The sequence below is a fragment of the Trachurus trachurus genome (assembly GCF_905171665.1).
Source record: "Trachurus trachurus genome assembly, chromosome: 12".
Taxonomy (NCBI): Eukaryota; Metazoa; Chordata; class Actinopteri; order Carangiformes; family Carangidae; genus Trachurus; species Trachurus trachurus.
In genome coordinates, this window is record NC_139908.1 from 15,625,714 (window position 1) to 15,649,185 (window position 23,472).

Consider the following 23,472-nt stretch of genomic DNA (forward strand, 5'->3'; position numbering starts at 1 on the left):
GATGGCAACTCGTGCGTTTTCCCTGCTGCTGTGCGGTCTCCTGTGCGTCTCTCTGGCGGCTGATTGGGAGAGTGTGGACACTAATTTTACCTACCTCGGTGATGCAATCGACTACAAGGATCCGTGTAAAGCCGGTACAGTTTCATTTTACGTCCTCCCGTCAGTTTATTGATTAGTTTCTCCCTAATCAAAAAAATATGTTATGCTAATGTAAAGTTGAAAATCTCTGTGATGTGGATTTAAAGCCAGCTAGGCTAAAATGCAAGCTAATGAAAACATTTAAATATATATTAAAATCTTTCTCTTTATATTATCTTAATTTAATTTTCAAGTTATTATTAAGCTATTCAAGAACATAAACAGTTTAGTATCCCACTTTTTTTTTTCTTTTTTTTTTAGTTTTATCTAAGTCACAATAGTTTGAGCAACAAACTGTATTTCAGCAAAAGTAAACTGAGGTAAATATGTAAAAGTTTCTTTAAAAAAAAGTAGCAAGTACCTCAAAACTGTAGGCCTATAATAGTTTTTATAATTTGGTCCTTCAGCAAACAGCACTGACCTGAGGACAGTGTTTTCTTAACACAGTAACAGCACAGTTATTAGTAATAAAGGCAAAGGTCAGACTGATGGAGAGCGTATGATGTTAATACAATGCACTGCAGGGAGCACCTGCATGTTATGTTACTTTAAATTATTTCATAATCAAACATATAATGTCTTGATATGTTACATATACAGACCTTATAATATCAGAGATGAAACCAACAGCTCACAAAAAGTGTAAAGTAAAGTAATGTAGCTCTATTACCTTTATTCTACTGCTGTCAAGTGATTTTCAAGCGTGAAAGAGTAGAGGAAGAAATAACAATAAAAACACCTAAAACACAAGTTTAATTCTCACATTATTATTAGTTTACAATTAGAAGCACATCATCGTCAGTATTAGCAACAAAAAGTGTTCAAATATTGAAACCAAAGAATTCATATGATAATTCATTTAGGTGCAGTCTACTGTTCTTCTAGCAGTTGATTATTTATCTTTTGGCAGTGCATCATATTTTATCAGCTGGTCATATGTTTTGTATTTAAATTATTGATCTTCATGGTAACTATAGCAGTTGAATAAATGCAGAGTAAAAACTACAATATTTGTCTCTGAAATGTAGTGAAGTACAAGAATAAAGTACTAATTGTTAAGTACTTTGATGGTTTTTAAATTATTGGTGTATAGTATGTTTAAGAAAGTCAGGTCAAACATTTAAGTGAGATAATAATAATTTAAATTCAAAAGGAGAACATTCAGCTCACATTACTGTACTGATATCAGGTACATACTGTAGAGCACGCTAGTATGTTAATAACGAATTGTGAATAAAAAGTCAAACGTATCATTGTCAGGAAGCAGAGCAGACTGTCTCTGATTGGTCGAATCCGCCTGCCTTCCCTTTGTAATGAGCCTTCTCAAGTGAATAAGTGAAATACAAGGTTTTTTTTTCCACGGTCTAACATACTAAACAGTTAATTTGGTTATTAGGGGCCTCCAGCTGGTTGGGGTTCCTTTTTCATTTGTGACTTCTGAAACTTCCAAAACACACCGTTCTTCTTCTCCGAGGCAGTTGCCTGGAGACTGGAGGTCATTGAGGCCATGCCAGCGCCGTCCTTGGCTGGACGCCGGTGAAATCCCTCTGGCTTCAGGGCATGGGGTGCACACTGCAGGGGTGACAGTCATTTACAGTCACCCTTTGCATGAGTGAATTCACTTCAAAGGCCGACACAGGGCCAGCTACGTCTTTTCATTTGGACTTCCAAAGGCTGTTACATTGCACAGCTAAATGAGTTATTTGATGGGAAATACTCCTGTGAGCTGCTCCGCTGGATCTGTGCAATATGAAATCTTGATTCATGCCAAGATGTATGTTCGAAGAAAAAAAAAACACACAAAATGCCAAGATGGAAGGAGATGGAGGTTTCAAAATGGCTGTTTTGGAGCAAGAAACATCATCAAGATGCAGAGTAGAGGAGGTGAAGTTTGCTCTAATGTCTCATGGGAAAGAAACTTATTGACTTTAGGTTTTCCCGTTCATTTCAACACAGTCTGTCTGAGCCAGCAGCACGACTTCAGTCCAACTTTCTGTCACAGTCAGTCATCTCCGCTTTTGGCATGTTTAATTTCTCATGATTGCTCATAATTGCATTTCCTTTTCTCCTGATTCCCCGCTGTTCAGGTTGAATTATCTATAATCTAAAACGGAAACATCCTTGTCAGCCATGTTGAGCAGGTAGTCACGCACTAAGTCGCAGCTCTTCACTGTATACTTTCACTCCTTATGTCTTCCTCTTCCTGCACTATGGCTATGACTGTGGATCCCTCTTGTTTGAAAAGGAAACAGCAAGGAGTTAAGAGTTAAACCTTTCCTCATCTGTGATGCTTTTTTGAGCATTGATCGCATTGCAATCAATTGACACCATGTTACAGAACAGAACAGATCCCCAAGCTGTCTGACTACTCAACACTCAGGAACTACCATGCTGAGCCAATTGATAGGGCTTAATCAAGGGGCTGACAAACACTATTTTATTTACAGTACTTATTATTATTGTATCAATTTTATTATTGTTATTTATTTTATGGTGCACTTTTAACATGCACTTTATATGTGGACTACTGCTAACCCTACAACAAGTGCCTTAGTGTTTTTATTTTACTCTTTTACTGTAATGGACTGGGTTTTCTCCTGTTTTATGTTTATCTCGTTATTTATGTTTTATCTGTAATGTAAGTGAATGTTTCTTGTCGGTGCGTGAAGCCCACTTAAACAAATTCCAATCAACATGTCAGTAAAGTATTGAATCTTAAATCTTGAATCCTGAATCTTAAAATCACAATCTGGAGTTCAAACACACAGTGGATAATGTTGCTTCAGATGTTTGGTCACAAGTGAATTATTATATAGAGGACAAGAAATTTCCTCTCATGATGTTTTTACAGGTGAAGGAATGTATTGTAAAGCTGATAAATGATTTATTGCGATATCTTATCAGGCAGGTAAAGGTCTTTGCTCTGATGTTCATGACCTCAATGGGCTATCCAGTTTCTGAACACTGAAGATGGTTTGCTGCAGGAAATATGCCACAGAAACTCAAAAACAAATTTTGCCTGAAAAAATGACATAAGACACAAACTTAGAAACCAGTGTCGGACTAACTGTAACTCTCCTTGGTGACATCTTCCTTCTTGACTTTATTGAGAATGAATCTTGGTAAGGAATTGGGACATGCTTGAATAAAAAGAAAGAAAAAAACAAACTCTTATGACAATAGAGCAGTCATTGTTCAAAATGCTGATTTGTACGTCGCTACATTGTTTGTAGCCGTTCAGCAACATTGCAAAGCCCTCCAGCCCCAGTGTGATACAGTCCTGTAAAACATCCTTCACCTTTTAAAATGACAGAGCAGTCAGACAATGTGGCGCAGACTGTATTCAGGAGCTGTGTTTGCTGATCAAACAGACACATGGAGTCCTGTCCTGCACCGAGGAGGAGAAAATATCGCTGATGTTCAGAGATACAGTTCTTTATACTGTATATTTAGCCAGTGAGATGTGTTGATACTGCATTCACGCACAGAATACATGTTATTTTTGGGTGTAACAACACTTTGCTCTCCTGCCTGGAATTAGATGAGAGGACTGATACCACTCACACACAGGACACAGCTAAAGTTAGCATAAAACAGCTCAACTGCCTGTGTCCAAAGGTTAAAACAATTGCCTCTAAAATGGACAATTTAATCCTTATTTTTTAAACATGTGCAAATAAAACATGATGTAGCTAGAGAGGGTTGAGGTGCTATTGAGCGGACTTTGTTGCCTTTGGACAGAGCAGGGCTAGTATCCCCCACCTGTTATGTTAAATGAAGCTAACTACTGCTAATTGGCGTAATCCTGAGTTTATTGTTTTACTTTGAACAGAATTTCAGTCTTATGTATACTATCTTCTGTTTCCCTGTGTGCTCATGTGTCTGCTCCAGTTGCTTTTCTGGGAGACATTGCTCTGGATGAAGATGACCTCCGCATGTTCAAAGAGGCCCAAAGCAGTGAGGATGAGCCGCAGACCATCCAGAACAACCAAACAGACTCAGGTATCAAAGCTCGACGAACATTAGATCAGATACCAGTCACCTGCTGGAGACATAGGTACAGATGTTTCTTTCTATTCTCGTAGAAACTTCTATTTACTTTTAGTTATATTAACTATGAACTTTTAGCTTTCATCAACTTTTATTATATGTATTGTGTTGGCTGTTTTTGTGTGTCTTGTAGATAGACCTGAGTCCATAATAAAGTTTATACACTGCCAGTGAAAAATTTGGACACACCTTCTCATCTAATGGTCTTTCTTTATTTCTATTACTTTCTATATTGTAGATTAATTATGAATACTTCAAAACTATGAAGGAATGCTGGAAACACAAAAGTGTTCATTAAAACAAAAGTGTTCTCTGTCACATGACCTAAACCCAACTGAGATCCTCTGGGAACTCATTCAAAACTGTTGGAAAACCGTTCCAGGTGACGAACTCATGAACTGATCAAAAGTGTGCACAAAGCTGTCATCAAAGCAAAAGGTGGCTACTTCAAAAAATCTAAAATCTAAAGCATTTTCTGCTTTGTTTAACACTTTTTTGTGTTCCTTCATAGTTTTGACGTCTTCAGTTTGAATCTACAATGTAGAAAGTAATGAAAATAATGAATAAAAACAATAAGTGAGAAGGTGTGTCGTTGTTGTATAAAGGCCTACTATAAAGTAACCTGTGAATATTCTGACTGACTCCCTCTTTTTTAGATCAAATAAGTTGATGATAACAAATGCACATTTTCCATTCACTTGTTGCAGCCAACAGGTCGACCTCCTCCAATGACAGTGTCAGGAGAAAAAGATCTGCAGACAAACTGCGTCGCCTGAGGAGAGCGGCCACCTCCAGGCCTGAGCGAGTGTGGCCAGATGGCATCATACCATATGCCATCAGTGGGAATTTCAGTGGTGAGTGCTGAATGAGAACAATAAACCCTTCAAAGTGTTTTTACACCGGAGTTTTTGGGCTCCTCTGTGCAGCCAACCTGTGCTTGTTGGCATGTGTGGTGGTTGAGACATCTTGAAACTGTCACACTCTTAAGTCAGAGTTTCCTTTCAGGCAGTCAACGGGCCATTTTCCGTCAGGCGATGCGTCACTGGGAGAAACACACTTGTGTAACGTTCGTTGAGAGGACGACTGAAGAAAGCTACATTGTTTTCACCTACAGGCCATGTGGGTGAGTTAGGAGCTCATTAACCATGTTTAAATATTTATATGTTTCATGTTTTTGTATCTTTCATCTATTTTTTTTTTCTCATCCCACAACTGTTTTGTTTCACTCTCGTCAACATCACTTCCAGCAGCAGCAGGCAGCTGTTTAAACAAGTTACTCTTGGCTAAGTTCAGCAAATTTACAAGGTGTTGATATGTCAGTGAGGTGCTCACAGCTTGTTCCCACTTTACAAATGAAACAGAACAGAAATAAACAGAAGGCACTGCAGAAAAATTACCGCAAAGAATCTTAAATGAACCCTTAAACCCACAATAACACCTTTAATATTCTCAAACAGCAAAGAGTCAGTGTTTGCTCTGCAGGTGCTGCAGGATGTGGCCCTGACCCGTGTCGTCCTCTGCAGGTGTTGCTCCTACGTGGGAAGGAGAGGTGGCGGCCCTCAGGCCATCTCCATAGGGAAGAACTGCGACAAGTTTGGCATTGTGGTGCACGAACTCGGCCACGTGATCGGTTTCTGGCATGAACACACACGCCCGGACCGAGACGAGCATGTAAGCATCATCAGAGACAACATCCAGCCAGGTACTGTTACTGAATAAGCGTGAATGGATGTGCGTGCTCACTGAACCCTCCAGATGTTTTTCTTTGCATTTAGTCCAGTGACTGTCTGTCTGTGAATAGGACAGGAGTATAACTTCCTGAAGATGGAACCAGGCGAGGTCGACTCTCTGGGGGAAGTGTACGACTTTGGCAGCATCATGCATTATGCAAGGAATACATTTTCCAGGTTGGTGTTGTATGATGCTTTGTTATTCTTCGCATTTTTTCTTCATGCTAAACAGACTGTGGGGATTTCGCCTCTTGTTATTTCCCTCTTGAGAGTTTACTGAGAATGCAGGCTTTATTTTTAGCTCTACCCTGGCTCACGTTAAGAGGCCATTAAACAGCTCCACTGGGGCAATTACTGGAAATATGCCTTGCTCAATAGTCTAATTGTCGAGCACTGGTGATTCACTCTGTCCGCTCCATCTGTATATTTGAACTGACAACACACTGTACAGTGCACCAGCCTGCATCTCTAACTAGACCATTATAGCAACTATCATTGCTTCTGACTGAAACTATACGACATATTCCACTGATAAAAGTCCTGCTCAGTATTTAATGCTGTGTTTACTGTCACTGCAGAGAAGCATCGTCGACATCAAATCCAGCTCAACCCATGTGAAAGAAATCTCCCAATGTGTCACTAATATCCTGCTGCATTATCAGCTGAGCTACTACACTGACCTGGTGTTTGTCCCTTTATTCAGCTCTGCTAAACAAGCTCTATAGGAAACCTCAGGGATTTGGTCCTTTATTGTCACAGAAACGGTTTCACACTAGTCTCCTTTTCATTTCTGTCTCGTGCATGTTGTTGCCCCGTTGCTTTTCTCTGTGCTTTGGTGTTTTTACCTCCATCACCGCTCTGCTGGTCTGGGTCATGGAGGAAAGCCAAGCTAAATAAAGGCCTGGCAGTTCAGGCTTTGTTGAACAATTTGGGCTGGAGTGGCCTTTTTCTCTGGCATTCAGGAGTGGGCTCCACTGAGCCGGCTGGCACCGGCAAAAGGCCCCATTCAGAGCGCTCTGTTTGCACATGCCTGTCATTCATGGGCGCATCACCATGGGAACTGAGCAAGAGTGAGCTCCAAACCCAGTGAGAGATTATCAGAATCAATAAAGTATCAAGGTGCTGAAGATCAGTCTTGTTGAAAACGTCATTGAGCTTCATCGGGCTCATTTGTGCTAGAATCAATTTTGGAATCATTAGATCATTTTGATCTTCTCTGACAAATGAACTGCTCACGTTTTATGATTTGTCTGAATCAGAGGAGTCTTCTTAGACACAATCTCGCCCCGTTACGATGTCAATGGAGCCAGGCCGGTGATTGGACAGAGGACCAGGCTCAGCAAAGGGGACGTAGCACAGGCCCGCAAACTCTACAAATGTGCAAGTAAGATTCTTTGGATGTGTAGAAAACATCGGCACCGATCGATTACAGCTGTCAAACAGAACCACATCTCGACCCTTTAGATCTTTTATCATTGTCAAAGCCAATTATAGGAGTGAGTTGTGTTGTGTTGTTGTGACAGAGTGCGGGGACAGTCTGCAGGAGAGCGCCGGAAACTTCTCCTCTCCTGGTTTCCCCAACGGCTACTCAGCGTACGCTCACTGTGTCTGGAGGATTTCTGTCACTCCTGGAGAGAAGGTGAACGGCATCTAACAAGTTATAACCCTTCACAAACAAAACGACTGTATGAATACCATACCTTCCTAAATTCACTCATATTCTCAGAATCCTACAAACTGTAATTTAATTTAAAAACTTCATCCGTCATCTAAGCAGAACACTTTAAAACCTCGAGTTGGTTGTGATATAATTACAGAAAAAAACATAATGAGAAAGGAAATAGCATCCACTGATCATGCAGGGCACTTCATTGATTGTTTATGTGGTTAATGTGGAAATTGATGGTAATCATGGATAAGTGAACGTATCATCTTACAGATTATTTCCTTTCTCAATCCTTTGTTTCATCTGCTCAGTATATTCCATGTTATTTTGATGTATAACCGTATGACAGTGCAGAAATATAAAAACCGATGTCCTGATGTTTAAGTTATCTCCATACTCTCACCCACCCTCTGTCTGTCTCTTATGTCTGTGTGTCTCTCCCAGATTGTTTTGAATTTTACCTCCTTGGACCTCTTCAGGAGTCACCTGTGTTGGTACGACCACGTGGAGGTCCGAGACGGGTTCTGGAGAAAAGCTCCACTGAGAGGTCTCTAAACCTTGATTAGCAGTTAGACTCCCCCTCTCTCTGTGTCCCTACATCCTCAGACAGTTTCATGTATTCAGTACCTGCATGGTGCTCACTGACGGGCCGTGTCGTGCGCTTTGGCAGGTCGTTTTTGTGGCGACACCCTTCCAGATCCAATCATCTCCGCTGACAGTCAGCTGTGGATTGAATTCAGAAGCAGCAGCAGCTGGGTCGGCAAAGGCTTCTCAGCCGTTTATGAAGGTATTTCATCTATGGTGCTGATTGTACGTGTTCATAACCAGTACCACATCCTCATTGTGATACCTCAGCCGTTTGCTGCAGGTTTTACATCTGATTTCAATGCGTAACGTCAACTCCTGAACTGAAATAGAGGAAATTAGTCACAATTGTCTCCTCCTGTGCAGCCATCTGTGGAGGAGAGGTGAAGCGGGACAGCGGCCAGATCCAGTCACCCAATTACCCAGATGACTACCAGTCCAATAAAGACTGTGTGTGGAGGATCACTGTGGCAGAAGGCTACGATGTCGGCCTCTCGTTTCAGTCCTTTGAGGTAAAACCACCTTTACTCTCAACAGATGTTTGAACATTTTCTATGATTTCTGTTATTGTCCCATGTCAAAGCCTGAATTTGCACATCTTTACAGTGTATTTGTTTGTGATAACCTGCATCTTTGTCCTCTATTGCTCATCTTTTGTCAGGTTCAGCAGTTAAACTGGTATTGCAATCTTTAGTATTATCCTGTCTTGACTATTGCCCAATAATATGGTCCAGCGCCTCAAAACAAGACTTACAAAAACTCCAAATCACACAGAGAATAGAGCAGCACGACTTGCTCTCCGCTGCTCTGCGAGGAGTAGTGTAGAGGGGATGCATGGAACGCTGTCTTGGATGACAGTAGAACAAAGATTCGCTTATAGTTTGGTCACATTTTGTTTAATATTTATCATGTGGGAAAACCTAATAATTTGTTGTTGCAGCTTCAAACTACTAATGATAGGCATGGCTATGCAACCAGGCATGCCTTGAGTGCTCATTTTACTTACTTAGGAGAACTGTAATGTATAGAGCAGTGACGTATTGGAATCAGCTCCCACCATATATACCAACATTGAAAATAAATGGAGATTCACAAAGAAAATAAAAGAGGCCATTATTAGTAAAGAACTTAGATTTTTCTAAGGTTTTGAAAAGTCAAAGTTGTTTTTTTTGTTGTTTTTCATTTATTTAATTCTGTAATTTATTGTATTATGTCTTGATTGTCACGTATGAGTGTCTGGACCCCAGAAAGAATACTTTACTTTACTTTATTTGTTTATTTGACTGGGACAGCGCACATCAATGTACATATAAGAAACATGTAAATGTGCCTGATTGTAGCATCGATGCTAATTTAAAATAGTCCTTACCAAGGTGAGGACTAATGGGGATCCATAATAAAACAAAACTAAAACTAAACTATTGTAATGTGCACCTCACTGTCTTTGCTGCGACTGCAGATTGAGAGACACGACAGCTGTGCCTACGACTATGTGGAGGTGAGGGACGGCAGCTCAGAGAGCAGCCCTCTGCTCGGCCATTTCTGCGGCTACGACAAACCAGGCGACATCAAAAGCAGCTCCAACCAGCTCTGGCTGAAGTTTGTATCTGATGGATCGGTCAACAAAGCCGGGTTTGCAGCCAACTTTTTCAAAGGTATGTTGTTGTTCTTGTTGTTTCCAGACTGAAGTTTTGCAGAAGATGATGCAAATTGTCTATTTTTGATTCGCCAGAGATGGACGAGTGCTCCAGACCTGACAACGGCCACTGTGAGCAGCGCTGTCTGAACACACTGGGCAGCTACAGATGTGCCTGTGACCCTGGATATGAGCTGGCAGCCGACAGACGCAGCTGTGAGAGTGAGTGCAGAGTATATAACTCCACATCCTTTCATAACACATACACACACCCAACATTAGACTGCTATTATTTGGAAATATCAAGCTAAGCTGGTTGAAGCATCAGCTGCTGCCCTCGTGTGACCAACTCCTCTCACTGCAACACACATTGATCACACACTTTGCCTGACGTCCATCAGTTTGCTGCAGGTCTGTCCATACACTTCTCACCTGAAAACTGTCAATCACTAGTGTTTCTACTTCTGTAGCTGCAAATATAGCATCAAACCCCAAACCTCCACCTCAGCATCGACCTTTAGGCCCTAAGAACTCTACATTCCTCACATTTATATAATAATCGACTCCACATGAGGAGGCAGCTGATTCAGCTCTCTGACAGACGGGCTTGAGGACCGCAGCTGGGAAACATCGACTCTGGCAATAAATTAATTAAAGTTATTTTTGTCATCAGAATGGATGAACACTTAAAAGTTACACACTTTACACATTTTATGTGCTGCATTAATGCTCTTCTCAAGTGTTTCCAGTACATGTGTTCGTGATAAACACAGATGTTTCAAGAGAATCACATGATGATATCCTTCTCCCAGGAAATGCTCGATTCTCTGGTAGTTTCGTCTTTTACCACAAGGGAGCACCACATCCTCACTGTAGCTTCTCTGTGAGCTTTGCCAGTCAAACCGTATAAATGGAGAATTACACATTTCTCCAGCTGGATTTGGTGCATTCACTGATATTAGAAAAGATATTGAAATTTATTCTAAAGTGACTGATGCAATTCCAGCCCTACTACTTCCTATTACAGTTTCACTTCACTTCTTGGTGTCATTTTGTTTAATCTTGTATTTCAAGAGCTCATCTTTGTCTTCACTTAAAAGAATAGTTCACCCAAAATTCAAATTTGCAAAACTATTTGCAGAACTATTCCTTTAAAGAAAAAGTTAGAAATTACAAAACCCATTTCTGAATTTCCTAATTCACACATGGGTTTTGTAATTTATGTGATGCAAGTGTCTATCTTTGACTCTTCCACCACTAAAATCAGTGTTTTCTCCCACCAGCAGCTGCCTGTGGTGGGTTCATCACCAAGCTGAACGGCTCACTCACCACCCCCGGCTGGCCCAAAGAATACCCACCAAACAAGAACTGTGTGTGGCAGCTTGTGGCGCCCATTCAGTATCGCATCACTCTGGCGTTTGATGTGTTTGAGACCGAAGGGAATGATGTAAGTACACGATCGTAAAGACTGTTTGTGATGTATTTCTGCTCAGGGGAATATATCACAGTCTTTCTGCAGACAGTGCATTCAGTAACATGCTAACGTTCCTCCTTTGTCCTTGGTAAGTAAAATCTTCTAGTGTTTACCATCAGGTGTGTAAATATGATTATGTGGAGGTGCGCAGCGGGTTGAGTTCGGACTCAAAGCTTCATGGGAAGTTCTGTGGAGCAGAGAAACCCGAGGTCATCACCTCCCAACAAAACAACATGAGGATTGAGTTCAAGTCGGACAACACGGTGTCCAAGAGGGGCTTCAAGGCTCACTTCTTCTCTGGTAAGTCTCACTGAGTCAAATATTTTGGAAGTGTTGAGGAGGGAAATATTGAGTGTTATGTAATACGTCCAGATGTGGAACACTAAAAAAGACAAAAACCATCACCTCATTATGAAAACAAAGTAGGCAGCTGACTCCATTTTCTGCCATAAGGAGAAAAACGGACTTCATGTGGAACTAAAACTTTAAGTTTTACACAAAATAAGTACATTTTAAATAAATATTCTTTTACATTCAAAATCAAATAGAACATTTTTCATTTACATTTGATATAGACATTGTTTCTAAGTTGTCTGAGCAGTGCTGCTTCTTCAAGGCAGACTGGAAGATACAGTGACTCGGTATCGGAAAGTGACCCTGGCCGGCTAGCTAGCATGCTACAGTAGCTTCAGTAGAAAACAAAGAGACTAAACCAAGAGGGATGATGAACTCTCAATGTTTCTTTCAAACTAGCAAGTAAACAGCTGTTAATTCTAATGTTACCTATGGAACAATCATAAAAATAAGAATAATGTATAAATATTTTTTGGGCTGTTCAGCCTTTTAATTGATAGGACAACTGTAGAGAGACAGGAAATGGGGGACAGACAGGGGGAACGACATGCAGCAAAGGGCCACCAGTGGAATAGAACCAGGGCGCCTGCTCTACCCACTGAGCTCAACGATGTCCCCATGTAGCTGTTTTAATGCTTCATTAGTATTTATTATATTGTATTGATAATTCATTATGTGATCTCATGGAGTCAAACCCACACTCGTGGATATTTCATCCTTCCCTCCACACTGAACCAGCACCTTTTTACCCAAGAAATGTTGTTTTCTAAAACAGCCGTCAGAAAGAATATATTTGATATCTGCTCTTTTCAAAAACACAAACGTAGAGGATACCCAGGAGATGGTTTGCTGACCTGTTGGTGTTTAACGCAGCAGATTCTTCGAATCTCGAAGAGCACAGATAACCTTTGTGTCTGCACTCAGCAGCAGAGCCTAAAATGTCTAAAATGTTAACTCAATATGTTACCACAGCCTGTTGCGATTCACATGTTGCTGTGCAAAGGAATTCTGAATTAAAATAACTTAAACGTCGACAGATATCGATGAGTGCTCCAAAGACAATGGAGGCTGCCAGCACGAGTGTGTGAACACCTTCGGAAGCTACAGCTGTCAGTGTCGCAGCGGCTTCCAGCTGCACGACAACAAGCACGACTGCAAGGAAGGTACAGTACAGTATGTGTCTCCACTGTCCTTCATCTGCAGGATTTAAAGGGTCGGTTCGTAAATTACACAATGTTGAAAATAAGAAATAAGCAGACCTCAATTATGGCCTTTGGAGGTTGAGTTTGAGGCCATCAGGAGATACAAGGTGGGTCCTTGCTTTCTCCCATGTGGCCACGTTACTCAACATCATATTTTTTATACATACTGTAGATCAACTTGTGCATAAGGAAATACTTACATTGCCTCTTTTAGTCTCACTGAGTGTTGAAGGCTCTACTTTTGATTTTCTTTTTATGATGCATTGTCCAGGAAAAATGCCCCAGAGGAAACATGTGAGCACTAAGTGACGCAACTTCATTGTTTTTATTTTCAGCCGGCTGTGATTTTGTTGTAAACAGTGTGTCAGGCATCATCAGCAGCCCCAACTGGCCCGATAGATACCCCAGCAAGAAGGCCTGCACCTGGTCTGTGACCACAACCCCGGGCCATCGAATCATGCTTGTATGTTAATGAGTGTTTTTTTGTTTTTTATTATTATTATTATATTGTGAAAGTGAAGATTTTTCAAACAGACAACAGCCGATCAATGTCATCCATGGCTTTTTAAAATGAATTTCAGGTGTTCAATGACATCGACATGGAGGCTCATCTGGAGTGTGCCTACGACCACCTGGAGATCTACGACGGGCGAGACACCCGTGGACAGAGCCTGGGACGTTTCTGCGGCACCAAGAAACCTTCTCCGGTCGTTTCCACTGGCAACAAAATGTTCCTGCGTTTCTACTCGGACAACTCGGTGCAGAAGAGAGGCTTTGAGGTTTCACACAGAGCAGGTGGGCAAAGCAGCAGCAGCAAAAGGAAGGTTATTGTTTCTGAGTTGTATTAAAAAGACTCTCTCCCAAAAATGGGACATTTACAACCAGGGATTTGTTTTCTGTTGTGTTTAGAAAGCTGCATTCTTTCCTCACTTTTACGAGTTGCTCCTTTTGACCCTTTAATTTTGTGGTTGTGGATTCCCAGAATGTGGAGGAAGTCTTAAGGCCGAGGTCAAGACAAAAGATCTGTACTCTCATGCACAGTTTGGAGATAACAACTACCCTGGTGGCTCTGACTGTCTGTGGGTGGTCACTGCTGAGAAGGGTTACGGAGTGGAGATCGTCTTCCAAGTGTTTGAGATCGAGGAGGAGGCCGACTGCGGCTACGATTACGTGGAGCTGTACGACGGCGCTGACATCAAGTCTCCGAGGCTGGGCAGATATTGTGGATTAGGGGTGAGAGGCAAAAAATATCAGGCTTGTGTAGCAAATGGAGCTCAAACTAACTTTTTGCTTCATTAACCGTCTCCTCTTGCCTCTTTTCTTCAGGCTCCAGAGGAGGTCTACTCAGCTGGAGACGCCATCGTTTTAAAGTTTCACTCAGATGACAGCATCAATAAAAAAGGCTTTCATGTGCGCTACACAAGCACAAAGTTCCAGGACACGTTACACGCAAGCAAGTGACTTTTGCCCCAAATCTAAATGGAGACTTCCTCCCTAACATTTGGTCGCACACACCCTTCTCCAGAGGAGAAATGAATGCATGGATTGAGACCACAAACACCAACACACATACTTTATCTGCTAGAAAGAGCGAAGCCATGCAGAGAAATAACATCTCTACTCTTTCTCATTATGTAGCTATATAGGATGAAAGGTAAGGATTAGTTTGAAGTGATTATCATGTTGAGTAAATCCAGTCACGCCACTTGTAATGAGCTGATTACATCATAACACTGTGCTAAGATATAAAATGTATATATTGTGATATAGTTTGCGTTTTGTTTTAATCATGATTTCAACTGTGTCACTTTTTGCCGTCTGAGGTTTAAAGCTTGGTCACTTCTAATGAAAGTAAAGCACTTTTCTGTATCATATCAAAATCCATATGATGATTATAGCCTAAGTATGAAAGAAATATTTTACGTCAGAGTTGAATTATTTAATATTTCTTTCTGACCTGTCTGTGCTTTTCTTTAGTTTTTGGATTTCCTACAGTACATTAATATAGTTCCCTGACATTTTTTAACAGACGAAATTAGCACCTCATACTTTAATATATTGAATATTTGTTCCCCCTTTTTACAGTACATTGAGCCTAAAGAGCAGATAAAAATCTTATTTTTCGATTGTCCCAATTTGCTCCTGTGATGTAGACGTGTACTCCAGGGTGTGTAAGTGCACGATGACATCACTTGTTTACAGGAGTGAGAGACGACACCTATGACACACTTAGTCCTACCCATTATTGATGATGGGTGTAGTCAAAGAAGCAACTTTAAACTTAAATCTAAACATGACTGGCTGTTTTCAGGCTGGTATTAGAGGCGCCCTGTGAAGTTTCCTTCTAAACAAACAAAGTTTTGTTTACATTCATTCTTAACTCACCACGTGTGTGTATCTTGAAAGTCTGACAAATGCATGCAACATTTTTCTTTCTTATAAATCACTTTTGAGTGAGGCAATGTTTACATCCACGTTTGGAGTCTTCTTCACTGCCTTTATTGATGACGTGTTGCAGTATTTCTATGAATGTTACTGCCACCAGTGCAACAGCATGAAACTAACCATAACGTGTGTTGTATAATCAGCTTTTTTACGCATGTGCACGTGCATCCTCATTTAAGTATGATGCAAACAAAGACAGGGACCTGCTTGTAAAAATGCTGCTTCTTTGCCTCTAGTGGCCAAAAACTCCACAGGGCACCTTTAATTTAAACTATATAGTATTAGAGCTTCAGCATTCGCAGTACATAATGAAATGGTTCTGACGTTTTATTTATTTTCACAGAGGATTAATAAGAACTCTTTTGGAAAATAATTTTCAAGTAATACTTTTATTAAAATGTTACCCATACAACTGTATTTGGTGTTGGGTGCCACTGAGCTTGGATCAGCAAAGTAGATATACAACACACAGCTGGTATAATAAATTCATCAAGCACAGCAAGTACAAAGTAAATATCCAAAATTATAACTCACATATAAAAAACACTCATGATGCTTTCATGTATGAATTATTATCTGCTTCAAGCACCTCTTATCAAAAAGTGAACATTTTCCCAAAGCTCCTGAACGCACCAAAAACATTAGTTAGTCTGATATGACACTTTAAAGTGAACGGAATCATGATGTACATTTTTTTCAAAATGTAGAGAAAAAAAAGTCACAGTATTAGGCCTAAATGATATATGTTTACTTAAAAGTTATTAGTGTGTCATGCACAAACAATCATTGAATTACAAAAGTAGCACTTTTTCACAATAGTCAGGTTACCAGAGTTTCACATCCTTCAATGAAGCACAGCTTCTCTGACATGAAATGTGTGGCTGCAGATCCAGTCTACATACTGAACTATGTGTCACATGAAAAACACATGTGTTTTTATATCTTATTGCACAAATACAAATACAATGTTGTATCAAATTCTGTACACTATAAAGTATGTTGTGTTTCTTTCTGATATGCCATTTGATTTCATTCTAACTTTCACCCTTTTGTTACCATTTTTCCCAGCTTGTTAAATCTTTGGCAAGAAAACTTTGAGAGGCTCGTTTTCATGCACTTTATCCAGGAAGCCCAGGTTGAAGTATGGATACAGTGTCTCAGAGAAGTTCTCCCTAAAGGTGTACAGATGTGTCATGCTCTCTGCATTATAAAAGGACACCAGGCCCCTCTTGTAGTCCAGATACACCCCGATCCTGGCCAGTGGCTCCTCCAGGGACAGGACAGTGGGAGGTGTGGTGCCAGCCATGTACTGAACCCCATAAGAGAGGGAGAGGGTCCAGAAGCCGTTGGCTGGCAGGGCTTTGATGACTCCCTTCCGGGGCACCGACTCTCGGGCCACCCCCACGGTCCAGACTGTGCTGCTGTAGACTTCGATCTCCCAGTAGTGGCGTCCGTGGGTGAAGCCCTGGCTCCCGAGCAGGGACAGGGCGGCGTTGAACCTGTAGGGGTTGTCCTGCACCGTGTGGTTAAAGGTCTGGTAGCGAACACAGGTGAGGGAGGAGGTCAGGCTGAGCCAAGGGTTGGCTGTGCTGGAGTTAAATGTGATGGCTGCAGGAACTAAAAACAAGAAAATTATGAGATTAAAAAACAGATTTTAAAAAAATGTTTATGTTTAAATTATCAGCATGTGTTTCTGTGTACTTCAGACAAAGAGAGAGATGAGGCCACCTGGGTAAATGCTTCCTTTCATGGATTTCCACACCCTGTACTGCAGGGGCCCTGCAAACCGACCCTCGCACAGACTGGGCGGTGTAAACGCAGGTTTCTCAAACTTCAGCGACGGCCTGCCAACAAAAGCAAAGTCCAAACAATGAGCGCAGACAAAAAAATTAAAAATGATCCAAGTTAAACCAGCTGGACTTTTCCCACACTCACCTCTGCAGCAGGACTTTGATGCTCTGAGATGAGACACGGGAATAAACACAGGAAAAGAAAAAAACAAAGATCGATGATTAGTCTTGTTGTATCAGAGAGAAGAGAAAGCTTTTTCCACATTACATCAACGTCTGAGCTCAGTCTATCCCACCCTGTGGGATCTCCCTGTGGCTGGGGAAAGTCCCGCAGCCATGGCCAGAATAAATGCCTAAAGTGAACTTCTTATCCTGCAGATCAAGGAGTGAGATCATTGGCCTACATCCTGTCTGCACTCCCTGCGAGCAACTCTTTTGTTATTAGAAAAGTAGTGATATTTCAAACATTATTGTACATGAAGATGTATTTCTGGCCATTTAATTTCAGAGCAGTGTGTAACCTAAAATAGGAAAGCTCTTTACTTATTCTGGCTTCAGTGTCATGCATGTATTTTTGGAAACAACAAAAGTCTAAAATCATAAGGTCAGCATTTCTTTTTCAAAGCTGACTCATGATGTGGGTAATAGCTTCCAGATGGACAGTTTTGTATTGAACTGAACTCACTCGCAGCAGAGTGAACGGGTCCTGCTCCAGCAGCTTGTCCTCGATCTCGTGGACGGCTCTCTGCAGCCGGGAGATCTCCACACACAGCAGGGCCTTGTGCTCGTCCAGGCGGATCAGCTCCCTCCGCTCCTCCGTCTTCAGCTTCACCTGCAGCAGTTTCTCCTCCTGGTACAGGAACTGGTGCAGGTCGCTGAACTGGGCCTCGATGCGCTGCTTGAGGTCAGCGGTGTGCTCCTGAGTGGGTGAAATATGAGAGACATTTGCAATGCCAGGAGTGAAACAGTGAAAGTATGAGATCTGGGAGAATTTGAAAGAGCTGTGCATGTAGCTAATGTCTTTTTCTTCCATTTGCAGAATCTTTTGTGAATCTGTTTTATTCTTTCAGTATAAATTGGGATAAATTGAACATATATGAGGTTGCAGGCACAATGATATATATCCTGAAATCCTCTCACCTTCAGCTTTTTCACCTCTTCCTCGGCCTCTCTGTCATACTGCAGAGCTGTGTTGAGCTCAGCTTTGAGAGAATCCATGGAGCTGTTCAGAGACGCCTGACAGGACAGAGACACAACATCAGTGCACGCTGAACTTTTCACTGCACACTCATTGCTTTAACAATGACCCGTTGTTTTTTTATGCACAAGACAAAAAAGCAGATCCAGATAAAATTCCACCACCATTAAGAAAAAGACATAAGCACCGACCTTTCATAAATGCACAGAGCCATGACTGATACAGTATGCAGCCACAGGTTGTGTCATAATATAAATATGTTGTTGTTGTTCACCCACTTCCTGAGAGGAAAGCAACACACACTGTTACATTTAAAGCAAATCTTGTACGTGAGGCAAAGTGAACTCACCCTGTACTTCTGTTCAGCCTCCTGCACACACACCATGGTGTGGTTTCTGTGCTCCTGAGAGACACCACACACCAGACACACCAGCTCCTGGTCTTCGTCACAGTACAGCTTCAGCTCCTCTCGGTGTCGGCTGCAGCGGGGGACCGGGGCCGGAGCCCTCTCTGCCACGCCAACATCTGCCAGGAGGGCTCCGGTCCCGCTCTCCTCCAGGCCGTGACAGTAGCTCTCCACTATGTTGGCAACAATGCGGTTGGGCCTGTAGCTCTGTCCGGGGTACACCTTCCTGCACTGAGGGCAGGAGCCCGAGCCCCCCTGCCCGGAGCCCCTGGGTCCTGTCCAGTATCCCTCGATGCAGCCCCGGCAGAAGGTGTGATCGCAGGGCAACGACACCGGCTGCTTGAAGAGATCCAAGCAGATGGAGCAGGTCAGGTCTCTGCTGATTCTGTGAGCTGAGCTTTTGGGGACTTGTCCAGCTACGGGAGGCTGCCGCAGCTTTTCCATGGCTGTTTGCACAGCAAAGTCTCCTTCCTTTGGTTTCCAATTCTTCTTTTCTGGCTTTATCCCCTGGTTTATTCTTTCCAAGTTCTGCAGATAAACTGTTTGGATTTTCTTCACTTCTTTCTGAGTCTTGCTCATTCCTCTGCCTTGATTGTTTTCCTTTGTTCCTTTGACTGTACAGCCGGACTTCTACGTCCTTCCTCTCCTGCAGAGTGTGGCCGTTTTCCCTGGCCTCCAGTCTTCCTGTTGACTGTGGGGAAATGGAGGGGGTGGTGCAAAAGCAGCCTCAGCCTCTCATATCCTCAGCAGATAGTAAAGGCACTTCAATGCACCCCCCTTTTCCCTCCAGAGTGACATCACATCTTAGTCAGGAAACCGAGGCGGACCGTGGATATTCTATCTTTGCAGTGTTTTGTTCAGACTCTGGGCATTAACTCATAGAAACTCTTGCTTTGCTAAACTCTTAATCTGCTGTAGATTAACTACAGAAAAATCTAAATCCACAGTATGTGACTTTGCGTGTGTGCAAATGGGTGTGTGTGTGTGTGTGTGTGGGTGTGTGTACCAGAAATGTGTGGGCTGTAACAGATTTCCTGCTTCTTTTTATGGCAAGGATTTCTGCCTATGAAGTAATCATTGTCAATGAGGGGTAAACAAAATCATTAAGAGATTTATACAAAGACAAAAAAAAAGGCCAGCAGGAAGAAAAGTCGATCGACTGCAGACATCCTGTGAGCTCCCTTTCCCCCCATTCACTTACTACAAGAGATATTTTCAGCAGCCGGGGGTGAGAACATCTGTCCAGTGACGTGACTCTTTCTCTCAACACACAACACAAAGTTTGTCATTTACTTTTGTGAAACAGCCCTGAAACATATTAACCCAGGAACAGATTGAATATTACAGAGGTTTAACATCAATCAATCACAACTCATCACACACACACACACACACACACACACACACACACACACACACAGTTATAGTTTCACCAGACCTGTGATTACGTTCCAGTAGCCTCGTACATAATCACAGGTCTGGTGAAACTATAAATGACTTAAAAATTGATGTGTGAGAAAGAGAGAGGGACAGAAACAGAGAGTATCTCTGCCTCTTTAGATTATTTCAACTTTTTGAAGAAGACATGAGATTGTCAATAGGAAGAAAAAAAACAAAGCCTGTGATCTGGCCTACTTCTGTCTATACAGTCGGCCTATGTCAAAGACAAGAGTGACATCTGGTGTCCAGACCAGAAAATTGACAATTGAAGTGGAATTTATGCTCAGTGTAGTGTGATCTTTGCAACAATATTTAAAGGGGCCAGGATCAAAAGATAAGTAACTGTGCATTTAAATCATGTGAACATCTTAACTCTAACAGGTGGATGAAGTTGTTTTCAGAAATGTAAAGTAGCCGCAGAAAGCATGGAGAAAACAAATAAACTGGTTGAACAACATGCCATTATATGATCAGAGTGTTGTTGGTAGCTACATCAGCCCTAGCGACCCAACAGGGATAGGGAAGAGACAATTGATTTATCACCTTAGGCCCCGCCCACCACCGTTACCTGCTAGTTTGACAGGTAAAACCATAACGGATTCATTAGCTGTATCAGTACTGAGGAGTTATGACTCTGGAGTTTATTAGGAGTTTATGGACAAAACAACAACAACAACAACAACAACAAATCACTAAAAGACATATCAGCAGGTAAGAGTGGAAGAGTGGTTATTTAGCCTACTTGTTGTTTGTGAGCTTGTTACCTGCAGTGTGTGGCTAACACCGTGTTAGCCGCGGCCTAATGCAACCCCTGGCTCTCTCACCCAAAATTCAAATTGCAATTGCACTCATTATCTACTCACCCTCGTAAGGGCCGGGAGAAGTTTCAGAGTTATCCTTGGCTTCCATGGATGTATTATGGTGGCTTTTCTGAGTTACAGGGGGTCTCGGCTAGAGTGTCTCGGCGTAGCAGTGCATGTCGGCGCAAATCGCGCGAGATTTGGACGGACCAGGAAGAGGAGCTTCCGCTACAAACAAGCTTGAAATATAGACTTTTTTTTTTTTTCAGAACAATTTCGCATTTCGGGGCTTCAATACAAGACGGACATTACATACGAGAAGCATGGAGGTATTTGGATGTTTTTTGGTGTGTCTTTTTGTTACGAAGAAAAGTGGTATCCATTTGCAACCGTTATATGGACATGCACTGCTACGCCGAGACCCCCTGTAACTCAGAGAAGCCACGGAGGACTCTGAAACTTCTCCCAGCCCTTAGTCGACATGAGGGTGAGTAAATAATGAGTGCAATTTGAATTTTGAGTGAACTATCCCTTTAAGTTGACTGTTGAAGGAGCTGTGTGTGTGTGTGTGTGTGTGTGTGTGTGTGTGTGTGTGTGTGTGTGTGTGTGTTAGGATGGTTAGTGTTTGAGGACAAGTCAGAGAGACTCTGCTACATGTTTGTCTGTCAAGACCCAAACTGACAACAGCCAGTTGACATGTCAGAGTTGTTTGCCTTATATCTTTGTTTGTTGGTGTTGTTCATTAGCTTGAAGTTGGCTGTGGCTGACAAGTAAAGTTGTTAGTCTCTGTACTGACAATGTTTCAGACTTATATTGCCTAGCTGCCCCTTGTATCTGAAGGTGGACAAGGTTCATTAGTTAGGGCCTATGTGACATGTTATGAAACTCCGTCTGTCATTGGTTCACTGCAGGTCCAGTCAGAAATAGCAGCCTATCTTACTCTGTAATGGAAAACCAGGCAAACCTAGCATGTGTTTGATGCCTCCTCGTATTATGTGCCGGGACCCTATGAACTAAGGTGCTGTTCTGAGCTTTATTTGTGGCTATGAGTGGCTTTTCTGATCACGGTTGGCTGTGGGCTCCATAGACCCACAGAAGAACATTTAATGACTCAATTTAGATAATAAATAAATAAATAAATACATCTTAACAAATCTGGATATAGGCTAGTTTTAACTGGACAGCTGTGTCATCACTGTGACGTCCATAGTGTACATTGTGAGACTGAGAGACAATAAGATGATGGACACATGTTCAACACTGTATACTGTACCTTCCGTTGCAATATCCCTGCAATGAACCGGGTCAGATGTATCTTTTATGGAGCAGGTGTTGCATTAGTTATGATGTGCAACGGCTGGGAAACACACTCAAGAAGAGAGGCTGTGTTAAATGAAACTTTTATCTGCAGCATTTCACATTCACAGAGGTTTTACTGGAAAATAAGCGACGGCACACATTGTAATTACCCTTTAACCTTCATACGGTCCCTAATAGAAATGACCATGGCAGCTTCTTCAAAGCTGCATGCCCCATAATTAACACAGGGGACGGATTAGGATTGTTGAGTTAATTAAAATGTTGAAATGCTTTGGCATTATGATTCCTCTAAGCCTCGTGGGCCCGGAAAAAATTGAGTGGGGTGCAGTAGAGGGTAAATGATTCTTATTACACATCATCAAACATCACATCCAGTTTGAAAAGGAAAGTTCAAACATTTTCAGCTGGGTTACTAAACTGGAAACTGCTTGGATGTTATAAAAGGAACAAGGCAAGAACAGAGATACTGAGTTAATTAACATTCGGTTAAAGCAACACTTCAAAAACATGAGAGAAGTTTCTGCTATTTAATCACATTTAAGTGCAGGAGATGAAGAGACAACATCAGTGCAGAGACGGAGAGGCAGCAGCAGAGTCACACTTAAAAAGACAGATTATTACCCCCGGTGTGGTGGACTAGATCCTGTGGCCGCTGAAGAGAAAACACATCCTCACTTTTTAATAAAATCAGATTGTCTTGCAGCCAAATACAATTCTTTCAGAAGCTGTCGAGTGATGACAAAAAAGTGTTTTCCATCTCTTGCCTGTAAAAGCAACACCATATTTTAAGAGACCTGCCTCAGTGTTTTATTGTATAGTTTTGTGTGGATTGGACTGTAATTTTGTCCGCTGTATATTTTTGCTTTGTCTTTTGGACGTTTGGGAAAAGAGTTATAACAGCAACAAGGCTGCACAATTTAATCTGCCCCAAATCCTATAACATGCAGAGTTAATGTAAACTATAATGACATCAAATACAGTTTTAATGTTGTGTCTCTAGATTATGTTTGTGTTGTTTATCGACCTGCTGCAGTGGTGGATGTTTGTGGCACAGCTGGAGACACGTGTGCACAAATGTGTGCAGCCATGCATGTAAGTGTTTGTGGCAAATTCTCCAAAGGAAAAAAAAAGCAGCATTCATGAGGGAAGAGAGAAAATAAAAGAAACCACCTTTCACTCACACTCACACTCACACTATAGGCACATCTACACACACCCTCAATTAAGCCCGGCGCTGG

General features: G+C 41.8%; 2 protein-coding genes across 2 annotated transcripts; one reads left to right on the top strand and one right to left on the bottom strand.

Moving 5' to 3' along the window:
• LOC310994321 (bone morphogenetic protein 1-like) lies at positions 1–14,296 on the top strand (the record flags this gene model as incomplete). The annotated part of the gene is made up of 20 exons (XM_083982963.1): positions 1–134; positions 4,030–4,140; positions 4,896–5,046; positions 5,198–5,311; positions 5,712–5,890; positions 5,990–6,095; positions 7,178–7,302; positions 7,442–7,557; positions 8,029–8,131; positions 8,255–8,371; positions 8,536–8,681; positions 9,629–9,824; positions 9,902–10,027; positions 11,089–11,252; positions 11,399–11,579; positions 12,671–12,796; positions 13,171–13,298; positions 13,417–13,630; positions 13,818–14,068; positions 14,162–14,296. Exons 1-20 carry the CDS (start codon positions 2–4, stop codon positions 14,294–14,296), a joined length of 2,922 nt encoding a protein of 973 aa, XP_083839089.1. The 5' UTR covers position 1.
• A 1,392-nt stretch (positions 14,297–15,688) lies between these two features.
• On the bottom strand, positions 15,689–19,322 carry trim69 (tripartite motif containing 69). The gene is made up of 6 exons (XM_083982875.1): positions 18,618–19,322; positions 18,211–18,306; positions 17,756–17,989; positions 17,216–17,238; positions 17,009–17,124; positions 15,689–16,897 (listed from the first exon to the last, which is right to left on the bottom strand). Exons 1-6 carry the CDS (start codon positions 19,251–19,253, stop codon positions 16,353–16,355), a joined length of 1,650 nt encoding a protein of 549 aa, XP_083839001.1. The 5' UTR covers positions 19,254–19,322; the 3' UTR covers positions 15,689–16,352.
• Between the last annotated feature and the right edge of the window lie 4,150 nt (positions 19,323–23,472).